Below are 23,154 nucleotides of genomic sequence, written 5' to 3'. Positions count from 1 at the left end.
TGCCCTGCCAATTGTTAAACAGAGAATCTTTGATAATGCACGGCAAGAATTGTTTGAAATATTAGAGAATTCCTCGAAATGTTTTTTGTATAGACATTTAGTTGATAATTTAACATTGCAACAATATTTATGTAAATATATACCAAAGCGAAATAGAATTGCTCTAACTAGATTACGTTTATCAGCGCATATGCTGTATAGTGAAACCGGGAGATACCGAAACATTGTTAGAAATGAACGTATATGCAGAATTTGTAATTCTGAAGATATTGAAGACGAATATCATTTTTTGTTTAATTGTCCATTTTATCAAGCTTTAAGAGAGAGACGTATAAAATTGTATTACTGGAAAAAACCATCAGTTTTCAAGCTGATACAATTATTGAGTACAACGAACTTTAAAGAATTAACTATGTTAAGTAAATATATATATGATGCCACCCAGTTGAGGAATAGCATGATATAATGTTAAAATATATGTAACTACATGCATTTTCTGTCCATTCTCCACTGCGGTATTGCATTGCCTGCCACTGTATTTATATGTATTGTGTACATACTGATGAGCTGTAAAGCTCAAAGTCAATAAATGAATTTGAATTTGAATTTGAATTGTCCGTTTTCCGGACGACACAGGTGTAGTGTATGCGGTAGCTTGGTCGTGCGTGATAAACTCACCTGACACAGGTGTGTTTACCTGGACAGGTGTCTCGCTTGACTGACAGCTCATCGTCTATATACACGTACCTGGATCAAACACAAATATCAAAATACGTCTTTTAGATATTAAAAAATCGCAAACAGTCTTGGGCAACGTTAAATATGAATGTTCCTCTCCTGCCGGTCAAAGAAATATAGAGAAATATTGCATCAACCACTGTACATACCGTCAATTATGTCACCACTGCATTTTGCTGTCTGCCTTGCTAAGCCATCAGTTGTCCTGTTTTCACTTACATACTCAGAAGACATCTATTTAGTATCTTTACATCAAGAAACATCAGTTATTTTATTATTTGTGCTATCGTTATCACAACATCTACATTTTTCAGCCTTAAATTTTAAACGAAGAAATATTGGGGCATGGTCTGAAAACTCAATAAAAAGGCCGACATCAAAATAGTGAACGAAGGTTCGAATCGTTACAGAACTTCTGAGCACGTAATCAATTACACTAGTACCAAAAGCATAGTCAAATGTAATCTTTCCATCCAAATCGCCAACCGTTCGACCATTTAAAATACGCAAACCAGAAGTTTTACATAATTGCAACAATCGACGACCAAATGAATTCACATGGAAATCTTGAGAAACTCTAACATTATGACACATCTCATTGCTGAAAGCAACCTCATGTAAGCAGTTATGCAAAACATCAAGAACAATGTAATCCGGTTCATTGCTGGTCCTACTGTTAAGATCATCCATGACAAAAACATGGCCTTCTTTACCAAAATTTGAAATATCACTTTCAAGAAATTCAAAAACACCAACATCATAAACATTGTAAACAGTTGCCGTTTCGGCAGGAATGTATAATAAACCTATGTACATATTTTACTATCCGAAAAGAGTTTCCCTGTTATTTTAACCCAGACTATGCTGTCTGCTGTAACCTTCTCCAGACTTCTGTACGGCTGTAACCTAGATTTGTACTCACAGACTATCCCACAAACTTTAGATTTCGATCTTTGAAATGGCGAGAAAAATCCGAACCTATCAGCAGAAAATGATTCTGTATCGTCTAACAAACATTCGATCAGACACACTAAATCTTTTAAATGTCACTAAACTCAGCTTCATTAAGTTTATTACTTAAATTTCTCTGTTCGTTCCAGGAACATTGTCTTAAATACGAAATGTCCTCCTTTAGATCCTATCTATCCATTTTACCGAAGTTTGGTCTCCCCACGAGTACATATGCTGTGGTGTAGCATAAAATTTAGGAGTTTTTGGTAGTAGGAAGCTTTCCGTCGGTGTTTGCATGGTCTATCAAACAATTTTGACGGACTGGGCGACATCTAGCGACGTCGGCTAAAGAACGCTCGTCAGTGTTGTCACGTTCGTCAGGGTATAGAACGCTATTCACGTACATCTCACCATTTTGACCTTATAACCAAGCCTCCTTTTCTCCTTTATGACGGGATAAAGTTTTTTCGAGCTTCTTCAGCTGCTGAAGGAAACTGCTCATTCATTCCATAAGGTGTGCTTTTGAGCTTGAATGCATTTTTCATTACCATGTCTTGTTGATATTTGTACAAGGAGCTTGTGCGAACCAGGCTTGTTCCCTCTACGTCGCTCGAACCGGTGTGCGTTCCCAAACTCGAGAGTGTAGGTGATTCATTATTCCACGAAAATATATCGCCTTAGCAGGCCGTCAGTATATTCACACTTCCGTTCGTGTTAACAAAAACAAAGAAACGTCTCCTGATTTTTCCTGCCGATAGACTATACAATGACAATGGGTAGAATACAAAGTCCCCTGGTGTTTCTTGCCCAGAGACGATACAATGACAATGGGTAGAGCACAAAGTCTCCTGGTGTTTCCTGCCCATAGACGATACAATGACAATGGGTAGAGCACAAAGTCTCCTTGTGTTTCCTGCCCAGAGACTATACAATGAAATTGGTAGAACACAAAGTCTCCTTGTGTTTCCTGCCCAGAGACTCTACAATGACAATGGGTAGAGCCCAAATTATCATGGTGTTTCCTGTCCACAGACTTTATAATGAATTTGGTAGAGAACAATGTCTCCCGGTGTTTCCTGCCCAGAGACTATACAATGAAATTGGTAGAGCACAAATTCTCATGGTGTTTCCTGCCCAGAGACGATACAATGAAATTGGTAGAGCACAAAGTCTCATGGTGTTTCCTGCCCAGAGACGATACAATGAAATTGGTAGAGCACAAATTCTCATGGTGTTTCCTGCCCAGAGACGATACAATGAAATTGGTAGAGCACAAATTCTCATGGTGTTTCCTGCCCAGAGACGATACAATGACAATGGATAGAGCACAAAGTCTCCTGGTGTTTCCTGCCCAGAGACGATACAATGACAATGGGTAGAGCCCAAATTATCATGGTGTTTCCTGTCCACAGACTTTACAATGAAAGTGGTAGAGCACAAAGTCTCCTGGTGTTTCCTTCCCAGAGACTTTACAATGACAATGGGTAGAGCCTGTAGCCTCCTGGTGTTTCCTGCCCAGAGACGATACAATGACAATGGGTAGAGCCCAAAGTCTCCTGGCGTTTCCTGCCCAGAGACTATACCATGACAATGGGTAGAGCACAAAGACTCCCGGTGTTTCCTGCCCAGAGACTCTACAATGACAATGGGTAGAGCCTGCAGCCTCCTGGTGTTTCCTGCCCTGAGACTATACATTGACTATTGGTAGAGCATGCAGCCTCCTGGCGTTTCAGTTCAAAGACTACACATTTCAAGGCTATCTGTCGTCTGAGTGTGGAACTAGTTTCCGTCTCTTTTCTCCATTTCAAATATATGTCTACTTATTACATTATTGTGGTAGGTGGTGGTATTTTCGGACTGATTTACGGGGTTAAAATTTTTGTTCGATGCTGGATGTGGGGGCTGATTATAAGTAAGATGAATTCTTATCACGACATGTTTCAGAAATACATCGGCGGGCTGTTTTGTGATTATTACGAATCAAACGAGCACGTTTTCTTTGTCCTTACCACAGGATGTGTCGATGGTTGAGGTCGAAGGGTCTGGCTCTGGGGTACTGTAGGTTGATGATCCACAGCAGAAATTGGAGAATCAGTATGGGCATGACTTAATGATGTGCTTTTACCAAGTTTTTTCAAAGAAAAGTGATAGATTCCAGCATCGGAAAAGGGTAACGAAACTAGCTGGAAGAGACCGGTTTAATGCTTGGTGGTGGACCTGTGAAAAAGATTCTCGTGGCAGAGTTTTGCACCCTATGAAACCCAGTGCAACAGAAATTCACTGGAATAGTGGCACGAAACAGTTGTATGATGTTTCATCATCACTGACGAGTCCTAGAAGGACGAAACAGTTGTATGATGTAGCATCACTGACGAGTCCTAGAAGGAAGAAACAGCTGTATGATGTAGCATCACTGACGAGTCCTAACAGGACGAAACAGTTGTATGATGTAGCATCACTGACGAGTCCTAGAAGGACGAAACAGTTGTATGATGTAGCATCACTGACGAGTCCTAGAAGGACGAAACAGTTGTATGATGTAGCATCACTGACGAGTCCTAGAAGGAAGAAACAGCTGTATGATGTAGCATCACTGACGAGTCCTAACAGGACGAAACAGCTGTAAGATGTAGCATCACTGGCGAGTCCTAACAGGACGAAACAGTTGTATGATGTAGCATCACTGACGAGTCCATGAAGGACGAAACAGCTGTATGATGTTTCATCATCACTGACGAGTCCTAGAAGGACGAAACAGCTGTATGATGTTTCATCATCACTGACGAGTCCTAGAAGGACGAAACAGCAGTATGATGTAGCATCACTGACGAGTCCTAGAAGGACGAAACAGTTGTATGATGTAGCATCACTGACGAGTCCTAGAAGGAAGAAACAGCTGTATGATGTTTCATCATCACTGACGAGTCCTAGAAGGACGAAACAGCTGTATGATGTAGCATCACTGACGAGTCCTAGAAGGACGAAACAGTTGTATGATGTAGCATCACTGACGAGTCCTAGAAGGAAGAAACAGCTGTATGATGTAGCATCACTGACGAGTCCTAACAGGACGAAACAGCTGTAAGATGTAGCATCACTGGCGAGTCCTAACAGGACGAAACAGTTGTATGATGTAGCATCACTGACGAGTCCATGAAGGACGAAACAGCTGTATGATGTTTCATCATCACTGACGAGTCCTAGAAGGACGAAACAGCTGTATGATGTTTCATCATCACTGACGAGTCCTAGAAGGACGAAACAGCAGTATGATGTAGCATCACTGACGAGTCCTAGAAGGAAGAAACAGTTGTATGATGTTTCATCATCACTGACGAGTCCTAGAAGGACGAAACAGCTGTATGATGTAACATCACTGACGAGTCCTAGAAGGACGAAACAGTTGTATGATGTAGCATCACTGACGAGTCCTAGAAGGACGAAACAGTTGTATGATGTTTCATCATCACTGACGAGTCCTAGAATTACGAAACAGCTGTATGATGTAGCATCACTGACGAGTCCTAGAAGGACAAAACAGTTGTATAATGTAGTATTACTGACGAGTCCTAGAAGGACGAAACAGTTTATGATGTTTCATCACTGACGAGTCCGAGAAGGACGAAACAGCTGTGTTATGCAGTTTAATCCATTGTTTGGCTCTACTGTATCTTACTCAAAATTATGGAAAAGTTTTGTGCACTTGTATGTCTTTTGTACAATCTTTAATGCCCACTTGAAATAACACTAGAGAGTAGAGAGCTGGTGATGTTCCCCCAGAAACTGAAATCGCATTTAAGTAATATTCCCTTTAACAGTAACCTACGTTTTATAACGCTTTCTTGGATGATGGAAGTCTTCCAGAGAAGCCAGATTCATCACACTTGGATGATGAAAGTCTTCCAGAGAAGCCAGATTCATCACACTTGGATGATGAAAGTCTTCCAGAGAAGCCAGATTCATCACACTTGGATGATGAAAGTCTTCCAGAGAAGCCAGATTCATCACACTTGGATGATGAAAGTCTTCCAGAGAATCCAGATTCATCACACTTGGATGATGAAAGTCTTCCAGAGAAGCCAGATTCATCACACTTGGATGATGAAAGTCTTCCAGAGAATCCAGATTCATCACACTTGGATGATGAAAGTCTTCCAGAGAAGCCAGATTCATCACACTTGGATGATGGAAGTCTTCCAGAGAAGCCAGATTCATAACACTTGAAAATTCTGCTAGGGTTATTGTTGACTTCCTGTAAAGCTTTTCCTAGTAAATCAAAGAATTTATCGATGTGATTTTCTATCAGCGAGGAACGACATCCCGGGTAATATTTTAAAAAAATTGAAATCCATTTATCTGATGGTCATTCAAGTGCGAATGAATGTTTGAAACTCTTTGCGAGACACAATATCCGCCATCAAGTTTTCGATCGATTTCTGTTACGGTTGAATCTTCCTCATCATTTAGACTTCTTTCAATGTTCCAATGAAGTTCTGTATACCATGTACTTCCCAATAAATGATCATGGAGATGAAGAGATCAATTAAAAATACTTGCTCAGAAAGTTCTGTTTTGTTATTTATCTATGGTTATAATTTCCCTCTTGAATTGCATAATGATTTAAAAACACGCAATTTATCTTTACATTTAATGCATTTCATCAATTGATTTAATACACGCCACTCTTCAGTTAGAATATTTACCCTCATGTAAATTCGCTTGCTGATGTTGATCAAAGTTTACGCTAGATATGTGTGTAATAATTCGGTTGAATGATCGCACAATCACCAGATAAATGCATTGAAATCCAGTACATAGTGGCCCGATTAATAATATTATCAATTTGTCGCGCGGTTGTTTACACATTTTGTTGAAATTGTTATTTACATAGTGGCCCGATTAATAATATTATCAATTTGTCGCGCGCTTGTTTACACATTTTGTTGAAATTGTTATTTATCGCTTTCCTATCAAAGCAAATTTTAAATGCGGATGTCACCACTGTCCTCGTCAATGTATATTGCTCTCTTAGTTCATTTATATGTTTATTTTTCTAAAGCACAAGATCATGTGCAGAGTATAATCATTTGGATACGCTGAGGAGGACTTTTCCATGCAAAGGGGAATAACTCTCATAACACAAAGCTAAATTATGTTTTTTTTTGTGTGGGGGGGGGGGGGGGGGGGGGGGGGGGGGGGGGGGGGGGGGGGGTGAGCATTTACACATTGCCTTGTGTCATCATAATGGCAAACATAGATATCAAATCCGAGAGGATTTCAAGTGTAACATGGGAAAGAACATTTTTTTTATCAGAATAACTGAAAATGTGATAAAAAGGTTCTGATATGAGCATCAATTTCGTGTGTGATAATGAAAGGAGTCTTTAAATTTCTGACGAGTTTCATGGCGAACTGCGGTATAGTTTATCTATATCTAAATCACATTTGAATAAGAAAATCATGTAAGATGTTAGTACAAGCCAATCTGAATATAATTATTAAATTGTTATGTGTGTTTTATTTACTTGCTTTAATGAAACATATTTTAAGAATTGTCTCTTAGGTGTGAAACTATAAACCACGCAATAGACAAAGCGACGAATTCAGACCACGTGATGCTAGGGCTGATTGGTAAGTTGTGAGCCTTATGATTAAGAGTATGACTTTTGGCGGACATATTGCTTTGTTTTTCCCTTCAGTATCTATACATTTTTGCCACTGATGTTTAAGGACCTCAATGCCACTTTTAAAGAAGTCATTTTCTAGACTGTTCAGACAGTCCTCCACTACATGTATGACGTCACCATTTGACCGAAAATGGGTACCGTAAATGGCCTTTTTCAATTTAGGAAATAGATGAAAGTCTGATGGAGCAAGATTACGCGAATAAGTCGGATGCTTAATAAATTTAAAGCTACAATCGTTAATGGCATATAACAAGCTTGAGAACAAGGGCATTGTCCAACCACAAACCTTTACTGACTTACTGGCGCTTGAGTTTAATATTTTCTCTTAACTACCTAAGAAGCGATGCATAATATTTTTTGCGGATACTCGAATACCATCAGCATTCCAGAAAACCAAAGGGTGGTTCCATTGTTTTGACTGTTATTTGACCTCCTGGGTGAAATGATGAACCCACATTTCTTGGATGGTCAAAAACTTCTGCAGAAAGTTAGCAGGATCTGCCTTCTAAAAGGTTAAGATTATCACGCGATAAAATCTGCCTGGTGTGCTCCTGATCAACTGTCAAAAGTCTTGGTACCCGACGGGTTAAGAGCTCTCTTATTGTAAGATCTTCCCTAAGAATGGTCAGTTCTCTTTCCTGTGAACTCCCAACTGTACTGGCTATATATATATATACATATCTGTAACTCGCCTGTCAGCCATAAATAACAATACAATGACTTTTATTGACTATTTCTGGGGTTGCAACAGTGACAGGCTTTCCATGGCTCTGCCTGCCACGCTTGAGTTCCACTATCCACCTTTCATTAAAGCCTGTGTAGAGTCATCAGGTGCTAGACCTTTCTTTCGGCGATTTGGTCCATTTAGCAAAAGTCACTTGCCTTGTTCAAGAGGATTACCTCTTCGACATGAACTGCCACAATGACACCAGTCTTAGGGTGCACAGCCTTAAATGGTCAGGTAATAGTAGAGCTAAAAAAAGGACACCTTTGCTTAATTACTTCAAAACATCGCTCACAACTTATCTATCAGCCCTCGTATCAACATATTCCTTGTTTCTCGATGAATAAGTTATATTTATTCCAGTGGGACGGAAACTTTAGAAGAACTAAATTATCTATCCAAAATTTCATTTGTAGGTCCCGTTTGTCCCTGGTTTTGTCTGTTTAATTTTGGGACTGATTTGCAAAAAGGAAAATGATTGACGGGCGGTCATCTTGGATTTTGGCAATGGAAATCTGTTATTTCTCGAGAAGGACAGGATAGGTCTTTCTTAAATTTCATATGTTGGCTCCTCTTGGTACCTTGTGTCTCTACGATTTTGGGACTGAATAGAAAAATAAAAATAGCTGACAAGCGGCTTTCCTGCATCTTTATTTATCTTTATTTCTTAAGAAGAATTTTTAAATATCTTATAATTGAAAGCAAATACAAAGGTAAGAAGTAAAAATAAGGGAAAACCCAACTTTTAAGAACCAAAATGATAAAAATAGATAAAAAAATTGTGGGCGCCATTAGGTGATCTTTTTTCAGAGAGTGGAAAAGTTTCAGTATCTTCATTCATTCATTTTGACCATTCAGAGCGAACGAATGTTTAGATAATCATTAATGATTTGAAGAGATTTTTGTTTCACGGTAAGGTATTGGTTAGGGCGAATGTGAAATGAATTATTAAAGTGTCACACGTTATAGTTTTACAAATAAAAAATATCAAATTGTTTGGAGCCTTGTGTCTAAAATGTGAAAAATGTGATTGGTGAAAAATATCGAATATTCACCTCATTTGAGGGAGTATAAATGTTATTCAGAAACAAAGAAGCAAAGAAAAATCCTTGATTAAAGTTTCTTGAAATGGAATGATCTATCTATCTTTGTGCTACTAGCTGGTAGGTAATAAAATATACACGTAGAGAGATACTGGTATCAGTCATAGAGATCTACAGGTTTAATCGTCGTACTAGTAGCTGACCACAGTTATCATTGATGTTTGATGATGACGGAGACCAAACAAGATTGCCCTTGGCTTCATTATCATCAAGTGTTGTGTAATTGCAGAAAGAATTACATGTGGCGATCACGGTCATCAAAATGTTTGGATCTCAGAGTCATGGCAATGTTTGTTGATGCCTATAATCATGATATCTACTTTCACTGCAATCTGTTTTGATTCATCAATATGTTTGATGATTGCAGTAATAACTATTTCTAGTGATTATAGCTTCGGGATATTAGGTGATCACAGCCAGCAAGATGTTTGACGATGGCAGTAGTTTCTATATGTAGCGATTACAAAGATGTTTATTGACCACAGTTTTCATGAAATTTAGTGATCGCGGCAACCACAGTGTTGGATGATCACAGTTGTTGAGGTGTTTGGCATGATCATCTTCAATGATATTTATTGACACCAATAATTAGTGGTCACGGTGGCCGTTATCACAGTCATTGACATGTTCACTGATCACTGGTATTGAAAAGTATAATGCTCAGTGTCATTTAAATGTTTAGTGGATCACATTCATTGATATGTTTATGGATAACGGTAATTGAATGTGTTAAGTGATCACATTCATTGATATGTTTATGGATAACGGTAATTGAATGTGTTAAGTGATCACATTCATTGATATGTTTATGGATAACGGTAATTGAATGTGTTAAGTGATCACAATTATTGAAAGGTTTAGTGATCACAGTCATTGAGATGTTTATGGATAACGGTAATTGAATGTGTTAAGTGATCACAATTATTGAAAGGTTTAGTGATCACAGTCATTGAGATGTTTATGGATAACGGTAATTGAATGTGTTAAGTGATCACAATTATTGAAAGGTTTAGTGATCACAGTCATTGAGATGTTTATGGATAACGGTAATTGAATGTGTTAAGTGATCACAATTATTGAAAGGTTTAGTGATCACAGTCATTGATATGTTTATGGATAACGGTAATTGAATGTGTTAAGTGATCACAATTATTGAAAGGTTTAGTGATCACAGTCATTGAGATGTTTATGGATAACGGTAATTGAATGTGTTAAGTGATCACAATTATTGAAAGGTTTAGTGATCACAGTCATTGAGATGTTTATGGATAACGGTAATTGAATGTGTTAAGTGATCACAATTATTGAAAGGTTTAGTGATCACAGTCATTGAGATGTTTATGGATAACGGTAATTGAATGTGTTAAGTGATCACAATTATTGAAAGGTTTAGTGATCACAGTCATTGAGATGTTTATGGATAACGGTAATTGAATGTGTTAAGTGATCACAATTATTGAAAGGTTTAGTGATCACAGTCATTGAGATGTTTATGGATAACGGTAATTGAATGTGTTAAGTGATCACAATTATTGAAAGGTTTAGTGATCACAGTGATGTTTATGTGTTTGAATGTGTTATCACAATTATTGAAAGGTTTAGTGATCACAGTCATTGATATGTTTATGGATAACGGTAATTGAATGTGTTAAGTGATCACAATTATTGAAAGGTTTAGTGATCACAGTCATTGAGATGTTTATGGATAACGGTAATTGAATGTGTTAAGTGATCACAATTATTGAAAGGTTTAGTGATCACAGTCATTGATATGTTTATGGATAACGGTAATTGAATGTGTTAAGTGATCACAATTATTGAAAGGTTTAGTGATCACAGTCATTGAGATGTTTATGGATAACGGTAATTGAATGTGTTAAGTGATCACAATTATTGAAAGGTTTAGTGATCACAGTCATTGATATGTTTATGGATAACGGTAATTGAATGTGTTAAGTGATCACAATTATTGAAAGGTTTAGTGATCACAGTCATTGAGATGTTTATGGATAACGGTAATTGAATGTGTTAAGTGATCACAATTATTGAAAGGTTTAGTGATCACAGTCATTGATATGTTTATGGATAACGGTAATTGAATGTGTTAAGTGATCACAATTATTGAAAGGTTTAGTGATCACAGTCATTGAGATGTTTATGGATAACGGTAATTGAATGTGTTAAGTGATCACAATTATTGAAAGGTTTAGTGATCACAGTCATTGAGATGTTTAGTGATCACAGTCATTGAGATGTTGGTGACCACATATCCGTCGTATTAGATGTTAAAATCAAGAATGTAAATATGTGTTAACTCTTATTAACATATTGAGGTACATAGTCTTGTGTCCGTCAGTACTTTCATCCACTTCACATTTCAAAGTATGTTAGCCTTAAGCTCGTGATATGTTCAAATTAAAATTCCACGGTGGAGATAAATGACATCACAACGAATGTTTCATAACCCACATACAACCGGAACGTGTAACTATGGTACCGAATAATGTCAACAGCGTCCGATACAAACACATACCACTGTTTCTTTCGTCTGAAGTAGGGAAAATGTATTTTAATGGTGAGGTTGTCTCGATCTGGCCTACACACTGCTCGCTGCCTAAGTGGACTAACTTCCGGTATGGAAATGTGTCATCAGTTTGACAAAGCAGAAGGGAGAACTAGAAACTCCAGTGTTGAAAATCAAAATGGCGTACTGTTTCTAATTAGATATGAAACGTATCGGAAAAGATTGTTGGAAAGAAACACGATGGTTGAGACTAAACACAGGATGAAGAAAGACAAAGGTATGTTCTAATATTAACTTCCGATGAGGGAGGACATTAAAGTAAGAAAAGTACCTTCCCTGATTACTACTGACATTCATGTTTCCTAACGGGTATTTATCTACTTTGTATATATAGATAAAGCGTACTATTTATATCATTCATCTGTGTTGAAACTTTTCACATTTACGTTCACTCATTGTCTTTACACCAACGATTTTACTATTATTGTGTCAGTATATGTGATATATAAATACTGGGAAGGGCAGAGGAACTACGATTGAACGACATTGTACGTAAGTGGTTAAGATACATAAAAACTACATTGTACTTAGAAATCTGTTTCACAGAATATTTAACTGCTCAAATCGTTGATAGGTATACTTCAAATGTTTTGGAGCTTAAGTTTGTTTTGCAGCTGTTTAGTATTGTAACACTGACGTTTGTCAAATATACTATAGGACCCATTCCACACCATACATTCAACTCTTCTGTTTGCATTTTGATATGCCAGAGAGGAGCATACGCGTACTTTGTAACTTCCTGTCTGAGTTCAAAGGTCATATACTTGGTATTGCTTCCGCAGTGAATATAAAAGGCACATTGAGATAAACAGTTTTTGTGTTAAAATAAATAGATAAGCTTTATCTATTTTATACCAATTGCAAACCAAGATGTCCCAACTTATGTAAACGCGCGAGAGGTCTTACTGTGGGAGGAAACCAGTGAAATTTCACGTGGTCTGACAGGTGACCCTCCTACCTTTTCACGTCCGTTTCGGGAACTGAACCGTAGACACCAAGGTTAAATGCGCGTTTTCCGACCACCACGAGAACGTTGCGTCATTTTTATCGTTGGTCATTGTTATAGTATTCGTTGGTATTTTTTGTTTCAGTTTTTCATGTCTTGTATAACGGGGTTCCATATCAATATAATATTTTTGTCGCTTTAACGATAAAGGCTTGCTTAAACCTCAAGTAGGCACCCATGTGTGTAGTTCGGACGTCCCGCATGATCTTCACCGATGCAACAACCAACTTCCAAAACTTCATGTTCTCAATGTTTAGGGTCTATATCATTGGTTCCCGTCACATGACTGTATATTCTGTAACTCTAAGCAAGGATTGCATCACTTCGGGCCCGTCACGAGTAGATGGTATATGGGGACAATCCAGCGGAGACCTCTCCCTGCGGGAATCGAGACGAAACCAAAGTGGGTCTTCTTTGATATCGGCCTTAGTTTTACAACGAAATGTTTTCTCTACCATTGTTAGTCAATTCTGTCCTATCCTACTCGTCCGCCATTCAAACCATAAAAGTATTATCATAGTATTAACCCGTACATGTTTTGCTATTTTACAGACAATCACGTAGACCTGTATGTTGAATGCTGGTCAAAATTTTACGATGCCGATGGAAACTCTGTCACATTAACGACGACCACTGCTGGCCCGGTTACTTCCACTACACCAGGTGGCCTCAGCACCAAAAGTAGGTATCCATAACTAGTGTAAGGATTGACTGGCATTGACATCGCACGTACTAACAGAGAATATGATTGGTTGGTATTGACATAGTAAACACTAACAGAGAATATAATTGGCTAGTATTGACATAGTAAACACTAACAGAGAATATGATAGGCTGGTATTGAAATAAAAAGTACTTACAGAGAATATGATTGGCTTGTATTGACATAGCAAACACTAACAGAGAATATGATGGACTGGTATGGACATAGCAAGTACTAACAGAGAATATGATTGGCTGGCATTGGCATAGCAAGTACTCACAGAGAATATGATTGGCTGGCATTGGCATAGCAAGTACTCACAGAGAATATGATTGACTGGTATTGACATTGCTAGTGACAAGAGAGAATATTGGTGGTTACCGGTCTATTACGAAGGATATCAGTATTGTGCGACCAATAGCACTCCAATTACCCCCTTCCATATATTATAAGACTAATTGCGCAAGTGTTCGGGGAGAGTTTATGTTTCATGGAGGCTGTTTTAAGCATATATACCTTGCTAATCTCCTTTGCACTTTCCAAGAATATCCAATTACAGTTACTGAATGGTGTCTGGAACTGTACCATCAAAGACCGATGTATACTTACAGTTATCAATCAATGTAATTGGATGTTCAATCATAAAGGTTTTATTCCCTGTAAATTCACTCCATGCCTGTCATCTTTCTGTTTCAGAACCCATCGGCGCAATACCAAATGCAATGGTGTACATAATAGGAGGCGCTGCCGTTTTGCTTCTCCTCTTGTGCATGTTTTTTATCATATGTATGGTCATGTCTCGGAGAAACCGTAGTGAAAGAAGGAGACGGTAAGTTTTAATACTTGTAACCACACATTCATATTTTGTACTATTGGTGTTTATGGTCTCCCATTTCCTCTGGATCATAAGACAGTAATATGACGTCATCATCAACGCTTAGCGCAAATAACATCAACACAATGTTACGGGAAAGAAGACAATGAATATCACAATTTTCTGAAAGTGATCCGGGGTAGAACATACTTAATGTATAATTGTTGATTTGTATGTGCAGGCAGTCAAGACAGGGTGTGCTTTTGTTTCACATAACACCAGGCAATAGTCGATGTAATATACTACTATCAATCATGTTTACAGGAAGGCAGCCGAGGCGGAGTCCAGTGTGATGAAGACAAACCTGAGCAGTATAACTGACAAAGAGGATAACTACGCCGAGCTTTCAATGGTAGGTTTTTTTTTTTTTTTTTTTTGTATAACACGAGGTTATAGTATTCTGCTAATTCTGCTATTTTCTCTGACACTGATCAATTTTGACAACGTCTTCTCAATAAATGTTTTACTAATTTGCATTGACTTATTTCAGGGAGATCCAACGTACCGGGATGGTCATGTTGAACTTCCGAGTAGAAAGAACAGGAACAGGTTAGGAGGAGTATCGAATGGCCTCCAGACGGTGAAACGATTTCTTAGTGAAGAGGGCAATCAACCAACCATTGCACAACCATACGCTGCAACAAGGGAACCAACGAGGCGGTGCCCACTTCCGGCTATACCGGAAACTGGACAAAAAAGTAACAGTTTTCCGCGATCACGAGAACAAAGTGAGAAACGGCTTTCGTATAGAAACCCGGAATACGAGGAAATCGGACCCGATAATTTCAGAAGGAGTCATGTTTATAACCCGTTGGAAAGTTCGTTAAAGGTGACAGGCGCAGGAAGAAGTACATACGAGTCTTTACGTCAGAACACACTGGCACCAATTCCCGGCTCAACACGGAGTCTTACCAAGGCAACAAATATGGAAGACAATTACTTTATCGTGGAAAAGGAAGGCGATGGTTATACCAAAGTGATGAAAGATACTACCCCAGTTGACGGAGCGTATTTTATGGTTGAAAAGGTGACCGATATAACGTTTGATCCCCGCTCACCCGATAACGATGACAATGTCGGTATCAAGCTTATACCCTCTTCACCTCAGACGCCTGGTGACGAGGACGCTGAGAAACAGCCAATGTTAGGCACAGCGAATCCGGAATACGGGAAAGCGACTGGGGGATCTGAAAATAACTATTTCCTGTTGGAAAAATCCAATGGTACAGGACCTTCTGAGGCTGATTATCGGGACTACGTGCAGCCAGTGGACAAACAGCGCAACTCATACATCGATATTCTTCAATGCCATGATAACTTTGTTGACCGTCAGGCGAGCGGCGGCGTCATTTGACTAAAACGTAACCGTCGTAAGACATGATATTGTTACTGCTGGTTCCTTTGATAAATATGTAATTACTTGTGTTCATTAATGTGGATATATAATGCCAAATGTCTGATTGTGTAGGTAAATATGTTCGAATAATTGTATCGTGAGTTATCACCTTCCATCAAACTATCGGATGAATGAATATATCTTTAAACATTGACGATGATAACATTGAAGTTATTTGAATTCAAGAGCTTTCGTGATATTGATGACAGAGGCTAAATCCTTTCTTTGCCACACAAGCGTATTGTAGACGTCTTGTGTTTTACCGCACCATTAACTTATAAAAATGTGTTGTTTGTGTGCTGCTTGGTTTAGATTGACAGTTTTGTAGCAGACTTTTACCATGCTAGATTTTCTAGATATGCAAGTATGGAGATAAAGTTCAAATTTACTCAATACTGGCGAGTAACTACAAGCCAATTTGTGATTGGAAGCTATTACAACACGTACAAATAAGCCCGTTTATTTGTCACACTGAATGTTAAAAATGTGTTATGTTTGACAATGATGAAGTGTCTATCAAGATATAGGATGTACGACTCATTCCCCATGAAAAGGATTTCTGACCATTCTCATATATTTTTCAGGTACCTTTATAATACATAAATTACTCACACGTTTGTCATTTTTGTCGTCCCTAAGGTCTGTATTTAAAGAATATTTATCATATTTTACAGGTGTGTGGACAAACAAGGTATTCAGAGAATATGTCCGTATCTTGACAATATATTTATATAATTTTGACGTTATATAAAATAAATTGGTGTGCCATGATTAAGTTTCTTTTCTTATTTGATGAAACGACAGATAGGTCTGGTTTCCTTTTTAAGACACGGGACCAGGAAGAATGAAATTTCCAGTTTCGATTGGATAATGAGCCGGAAATAGATGTGTATGATGTTAGTCGGCAATATCCTATATAAACCCTCATTCATTAGATGTGTAAATTTCAGCCACTATCAAGTCACCCCATTCCTGGGCTCCCACCGCCGACTATACCGTGAGCACGATAGCCAGTCTTGTACTTTCCTCATAACTCTGATCCCTTCACAGTACATAGATTCTCCTTATAGTGTCGGATACCAAAAGAGTGTGTGTGGAAAATAATCTTTATAATAAGCGTTTTTATGAAGCCGTTTGAAATGTGTTTTTTCCCACACCCCTTTTTCAACAATTGCCTGTTGGCCTCTGCTGTATCCTGGTTTGGTTTAATACTGTTTGTCCCAAAACTGAAAAAAATCTATGTCCTGTTAGTCCCAGAACATTATGTACACAAATAGGGCAGTATGTTGTTATAACAGGTAAAAAATTTGTCCAAAATTTTATACACATGTAAACCATAAAGCTATTTGAAACATTTTGAAAAAATCAAATACAAATATTATTATAACGTTAACTAATATATATGCATGTATGAATAATTAATATGAATTAAATAAAATAATTTAAATAGGATATTAGAAAGAAATGATTTTGTTAAAATATTCGCTGAGTCGCTGTTCTTCCACTACCACCACATCACATCGAGGACTGCTGGTTCAACGCCTTGGAGGACCTTGAAGACGTCGACCTACCCGTAGATACAATCACTGACTACGTCACCACCCAATGGATAGAAGGAGGCCGACAAGTTTGGAACCACTTTAACAACGATGGACCCAGGACCACAAACAACTTGGAAGGATGGCATAGCAAACTCAAGAAAAAGATCCCACATGCACATCCAAGCATTTTCATATTCCTCAGAGAATTGAAAGACATTCAAGCTACCAATTACATTAACCGCCTACAACATGCTGCATGAGGACTGCCTGTGCCAAAGAGACGTCGTTACAGAATGCTAAATGACCGTCTTATCCAACTGAAAACTCTCCTACGAAACAACAACATCAACTACATCAATTATGGAGACAGAACCACATACCTGTTGAATGTGGACTGATTTCGTTTTATTTTGAATAGTGTTAATTTATCGGTTTCATTTATTTCTATAGTTATGTCTTGAACTGTATACTAGTAGTTGAACATAAAATGTACACTATATCACATCCTTCCAAGTTAAATTTTGTTGTAAGTATAATTGTATAATTATATAAAATGTACATTATATTATAGTGGTATGTAGTGCTAAATTTACCTGTATTTTAAATAAAACTAAGATTAATTGCTGGCTTGTTTTCTTAGCCATTACAGACTTATAAATTACACTTCGTCCACAAGGCACTTGTATTTAGTATTTGACATCTTGAGTATACATCAGATAACCCACTCTACACGGTTTAATCCTGTTTGTCCCAAAACTGAAAAAAATCTGTCCTGTTTGTCCCCAAAACATTATGTACTCAAATAGGGCAGTGTGTTGTTATAACATCTACGGTACCCGTGTTTCTTGTTTTAACAGGCAAAGAACTGGACCAAAATTTTATACCGGCAAACTTACACAGGTAAACCGTAAAGCTATTTGAAACATTTTTAAAAAATCAAATACAAATATTATTATAACGTAAACTAATTATTTTGTTAAAATATATCTTTAAAATATTTTATATAGTTTCATTTTGTATTATATATCTATATTTCAATTTTTTTCAAATTCAAATTCACAGACAATACAGTCGGAAGTTTGTAATTTTAAACAATGCTTTAATCGATGAATGGTTTCCCGACGAAAAATTTCGAGGAGTTCCGATTATCATTGATAGAATTATCTACAATGTATATTTGACTTCGTTCGTTTGTCTTACTGAGACGGGATAAATCGGGTTGAGAAAGTCTGATGAGGAAATGCGGGTTATTTTAAACAGTATTTTCAATAATAACAAATAAATTTTACCAGTGTAGCCAATATTTTAGTATCTTTCACGAATCGAAGATATAGAACAACAAGAATGAGTACTGTTTGTTAATAACAGAAAGACTGTAAAATACATGCTTATTACATTTTATCTTATTTTGCTATCTGGAATATCAAAGTGGATGAGGATAAAACCCAACAAAAACAGACTGCATATGATCTGTCATACAGCCTCGACTTTTAACTTACGACCTTAGGCCATACAAATTTGATTTATAGTCATTCGGGATTTTAGGATTTAAAAGTGGAGCGAGCGAAATTTTTTTAATATTAAAAAAAAAAATCCAATTCTTCCAAAATTGGAGCGAGCGACTGTTAGCAATGTTTTTATGATGGAATTAAATTATCCTTTTGGTTTTTAATGTTGTTTCTAAGTGATTATGACCGATCTTTTAAAGTAAAACATCTACCTGATCGAGGACTCCAGTAATAAATAATTTTATCCATACTTATATTGTATCATATAAGGAAAATATGTTAGAAAAGAATTGTAGGCATGATACCCAAAAAGAAATCTGAAGTCCTAGATTGGGGTAGACATTTTTATAAAAAGAAATGGTAGTTTTCATGGGCTAACCAACAAAATATCTCACAGTAAACCATTAATTTGTAATGTAATTGCATTTATCCATGGCCAATTGCATCAAGTTCAGCAGATCATTATGGTGGAGGATGACTGAATATCTGAAGAAAACCTGCACTGGAATAGAATTCCAAAATGGACACATCAATTATATTAATCAGAAGGAAATTATCAACAAACACATTTTCAAAACATAATAACTGTATTGTATTCAACAATTGCTTGAAAGAAAAACATGTAAAGAGATATAAAAAATATTGAAAAAATGATATACATTTATCAAATTGTAAACTAAACAATGTTAAAAAAGAACATTCAGTTTTGAAGTTGTAGGTTTCGGTAGGAGAGAGTATTTTTTGTGACCCCATGAGCACGGAAAATGCAGATTGTTTACATTTATCGGAATTGGTGTCTTCTGATTTATGGCAAGAACTGACTAAAAATTCATCGAATCTCATGTTCAAATTCGCACATACCGATACAAGCATGGTCGGCGAGGAGACGACGATGTTGTTTGAACAGGGAGGACGACTAGCGAAAATTCTTATTTCCAATATCTGATGCGATAGTTCTAACTGATCGTACAGATCATAAAACAAAATGTTGTCAGCTGTCTCCATTGCTGTGTTGGCATGACATTATAACGACCAGTCTCAGTCGTTACAGAAACTACGATTATTCCCATGTTAGCTATTTTTCCCCCGATCGAATGTAGATCAGACGCAGAAAAAACTTTATATAATTGCGAGGTTTGTGACAACGCCCCTGTGATCCAGAAATAGGACAATTTTTAAGTTTTTAACCCATGCAAAATAAGTCCGGATTCGTCAATTTTGATTGACGATAAAATAGGAGCGGTATTTTTTATTAAATTATTGATCGCTTAAAATAGGAGCGGTAAATCCGACGAACTTTTGGTATGGCCTAAAGATTGATTAAAAAGTATTCTGGCCTACAAAATATCCCTTAAAATATTCATATGGAAATCATTCAAATTTTAACGCACATGCCATAAATTTGTATGTTGAAAATTTAGCCAATCAGGATCAAAGCACATCTTATTTCCTGTTGATCTAATTTCCGATTTAAAACGCAGGACATACTAAAACACGGAACGATACAATAACGGACAAAACCACACTAAATACGAAACACGGCGAAGTTGTATACAGGTAATCGACCCAGTATAGAATTATCATCGCTTGCTAGCATTACAAAGTGTGCATTGAATTTTAATATGACGTCAAACTGTAAAACAAATTGGTATATCGTTGGATGTCTCTAGTTGAGAAAACACAAAAACGCCGACTTAATGATCTGACAATTTACATGTCATAGCATTTGCTTGAATACATTACATTCGCTCTTCAGCGGTACTTATTTCATATAATTTCTCAATATTTCACTGGGTAGGTAAAATGAAATCAGGTTAACTCTGAAAAATGGAAAATAACCACAAAAAACAAGCAAAACACTTAATTTTGTTAGTTATTTTAGGAGTTCCGAACACATTCCAAAGGGTTTCGAATGGAAACTTTGATACGCGGGAAATTACATCGACTAGGTCATACTTATTCACAGTCCATTTTCCATGCAGTAGCCACAATGCATAAAATTGCTTAAAATGTCGCACGAGTACTACACGAGTATGTAAAATCATATCCAAAGGCAAGTTTTCCACAGTTACACAGCCGTACCACAAATACGATAAAACCGAACACTTAATTAAAAAATCGTGGATGGAATATTCAATGATTAGGAAAAATTAATAGTTATATTGAGAAAAATCATGTCTACGACAAAAAGGAAATATAAAATGAGAACACACAATAAAAATCACTGCAATTTGAGGCAAATTGTGTCGTCTCGGTGATTTAGAATTGTGTATTATTGGGAGAGAATACACTTACGTTCGAATACGACAAGTCCAAAAATCTCAACGCTATTAAAAAGTCACACGATTTTCCATATGGTTCCACACAAACTGGAACTAGTTGAATTTTACATTGTAAGTGACACAAACTTAACAACAAAATTGTCAGCATTCGTAAGCTGTTGTAACAGACAACAATGCAGATGGCATCGGTGACCGGGGTGTGTCTGAAGGAGTAGACGCAATCGGTGACCGGGGTGTGTCTGAAGGAGAAGACACAATCGGTGACCGCTGTGTCTGAAGGAGTAGACACAATCGGTGACCGGGGTGTGTCTGAAGGAATAGACACAATCGGTGACCGCGGTGTGTCTGAAGGAGTAGACACAATCGATGACCATGATGTGTCTGAAGGAGTAGACACAATCGGTGACCGGTGAGTGTCTGAAGGAGTAGACACAATCGATGACCGTGATGTGTCTGATGGAGTAGACACAATCGATGACCACGATGTGTCTGAAGGAGTAGATACAATCGATGACCGCAATGTGTCTGAAGGAGCAGATACAATCGGTGACCGGGGTGTGTCTGATGGAGTAGATACAATCGATGACCGCAATGTGTCTGAAGGAGTAGATACAATTGGTAACCGGGGTGTGTCTGAAGGAGTAGACGCAATCGGTGACCGGGGTGTGTCTGAAGGAGAAGACACAATCGGTGACCGCTGTGTCTGAAGGAATAGACACAATCGGTGACCGCGGTGTGTCTGAAGGAGTAGACACAATCGATGACCGTGATGTGTCTGATGGAGTAGACACAATCGATGACCACGATGTGTCTGAAGGAGTAGATACAATCGATAACCGCAATGTGTCTGAAGGAGTAGATATAATCGGTGACCGGGGTGTGTCTGAAGGAGAAGACACAATCGATGAACGCAATGTGTCTGATGGAGAAGACACAATCGATGACCGCGGTGTGTCTGATGGAGTAGATACAATGGATGACCGCAATATGTCTGAAGGAGTAGATACAATCGGTGACCGGGGTGTGTCTGAAGGAGTAGACACAATCGATGACCGCAATGTGTCTGAAGGAGTAGATACAAACGATGATCGCGATGTGTCTTAAGGAGTAGATACAATCGGTGACCGGGGTGTGTATGAAGGAGTAGATACAAACGATGATCGCGATGTGTCTTAAGGAGTAGATACAAACGATGATCGCGATGTGTCTTAAGGAGTACACACGCTAAACACAAAAGAACTCGTATCTGAGCACAAATAACTGTAGTGCGTCTTTATAAACCAGCAAAAGTAACGAACATAGAGAATAATGGTATTGATTTCAATTGAGTTTGATCTTGTCAAGTTATCGAAAGATTCAATAGGGTTATATTTTTTTTGGTGTTTGTGTTTGTGGGCGAACAGGTGGCCGGTGACTGAGGGAAGAGGGTTAAACATCGTACTAAATTTAGGTAAAAATCCGTTCCATACGGATGTACAGTAGTCAGGGTTACCTGGTCCGACGATATAGTAAGGTATAGGTAGATTGTGATTGGTCCCTGTGATGACGCAGGTACATTATGTATACTTTTTATGATGGATTGTCAATACCAGCAAATAGATGTATTGTCTGGATAAGCTAAAACATGTATTTCTGTCCAGTCATGGTCAATAAATATGTTAATATATATAGTTATGACCAATCACACCGGTGTCGTGTCAGACATGTACATAGGTATCGTCTTACATCACAAGGACATAATTACCCTGGGGCGGAATACTCCATCAACACCGCCTGACTGATCTATATATTGACGGGTTCTACATTCATGATCTCAAGTGTTATTATTAGCTTAACATTTGTAATACCTAATGTGAAAAAACATCGGTTTCTACATAAATAACATTAGTGTCCATTCGTACCATTCATAAAGGACGAGACTCCCCCCTCCCTCTCCCTACCCCGTCGATATTTGAACTTACTATTACTATGACATCTCCTTCACATAGCTGCAACTGAACAATCCATCTATTTCATGTGTGAATAACGTAAGTGTTTAACATTAACTCGAGTTACAA

The 23,154-nt window shown here is 37.7% G+C and overlaps 2 protein-coding genes across 2 annotated transcripts; both read left to right on the top strand.

Annotated features, from left to right (window-relative positions):
* Positions 1-11,863: 11,863 nt before the first annotated feature.
* On the top strand, positions 11,864-16,537 carry LOC132550401 (uncharacterized). The gene is made up of 5 exons (XM_060214466.1): positions 11,864-12,004; positions 13,346-13,474; positions 14,193-14,325; positions 14,635-14,722; positions 14,861-16,537. Exons 1-5 carry the CDS (start codon positions 11,968-11,970, stop codon positions 15,722-15,724), a joined length of 1,251 nt encoding a protein of 416 aa, XP_060070449.1. The 5' UTR covers positions 11,864-11,967; the 3' UTR covers positions 15,725-16,537.
* Positions 16,538-20,824: 4,287 nt separating this feature from the next.
* Positions 20,825-22,201, top strand: LOC132550771 (seminal vesicle major clotting proteins-like). Its single transcript, XM_060214863.1, has 3 exons — positions 20,825-20,846; positions 21,265-21,368; positions 21,743-22,201. The coding sequence occupies exons 1-3, from the start codon at positions 20,825-20,827 to the stop codon at positions 22,199-22,201; spliced, it is 585 nt and encodes a 194-aa protein (XP_060070846.1).
* The last annotated feature ends 953 nt before the right edge of the window (positions 22,202-23,154 follow it).

The sequence above is a fragment of the Ylistrum balloti genome, unplaced genomic scaffold (genome assembly GCF_031769215.1).
Source record: "Ylistrum balloti isolate Yb309-2 unplaced genomic scaffold, AGI_CSIRO_Ybal_v1 Utg369624, whole genome shotgun sequence".
NCBI classification, from domain to species: Eukaryota; Metazoa; Mollusca; class Bivalvia; order Pectinida; family Pectinidae; genus Ylistrum; species Ylistrum balloti.
Note: the sequence above shows the minus strand (reverse complement) of the source record. Positions and strands in the feature narration are given on the sequence as shown.

What these genes read in the sequence shown, in the direction of transcription:
- LOC132550401 (XM_060214466.1), top strand. Translation starts at nt 11,968, where the DNA reads ATGGTTGAGACTAAACACAGGATGAAGAAAGACAAAG. An exon ending in AGGTGGCCTCAGCACCAAAA is followed by an intron (nt 13,475 to 14,192) that starts GTAGGTATCCAT and finishes TTTCTGTTTCAG; the next exon opens with AACCCATCGGCGCAATACCA. An exon ending in CGTAGTGAAAGAAGGAGACG is followed by an intron (nt 14,326 to 14,634) that starts GTAAGTTTTAAT and finishes TCATGTTTACAG; the next exon opens with GAAGGCAGCCGAGGCGGAGT.
- LOC132550771 (XM_060214863.1), top strand. Translation starts at nt 20,825, where the DNA reads ATGTCGCACGAGTACTACACGA. An exon ending in GTCGCACGAGTACTACACGA is followed by an intron (nt 20,847 to 21,264) that starts GTATGTAAAATC and finishes CTGTTGTAACAG; the next exon opens with ACAACAATGCAGATGGCATC. An exon ending in ACACAATCGGTGACCGCTGT is followed by an intron (nt 21,369 to 21,742) that starts GTCTGAAGGAGT and finishes CTGAAGGAGTAG; the next exon opens with ACGCAATCGGTGACCGGGGT.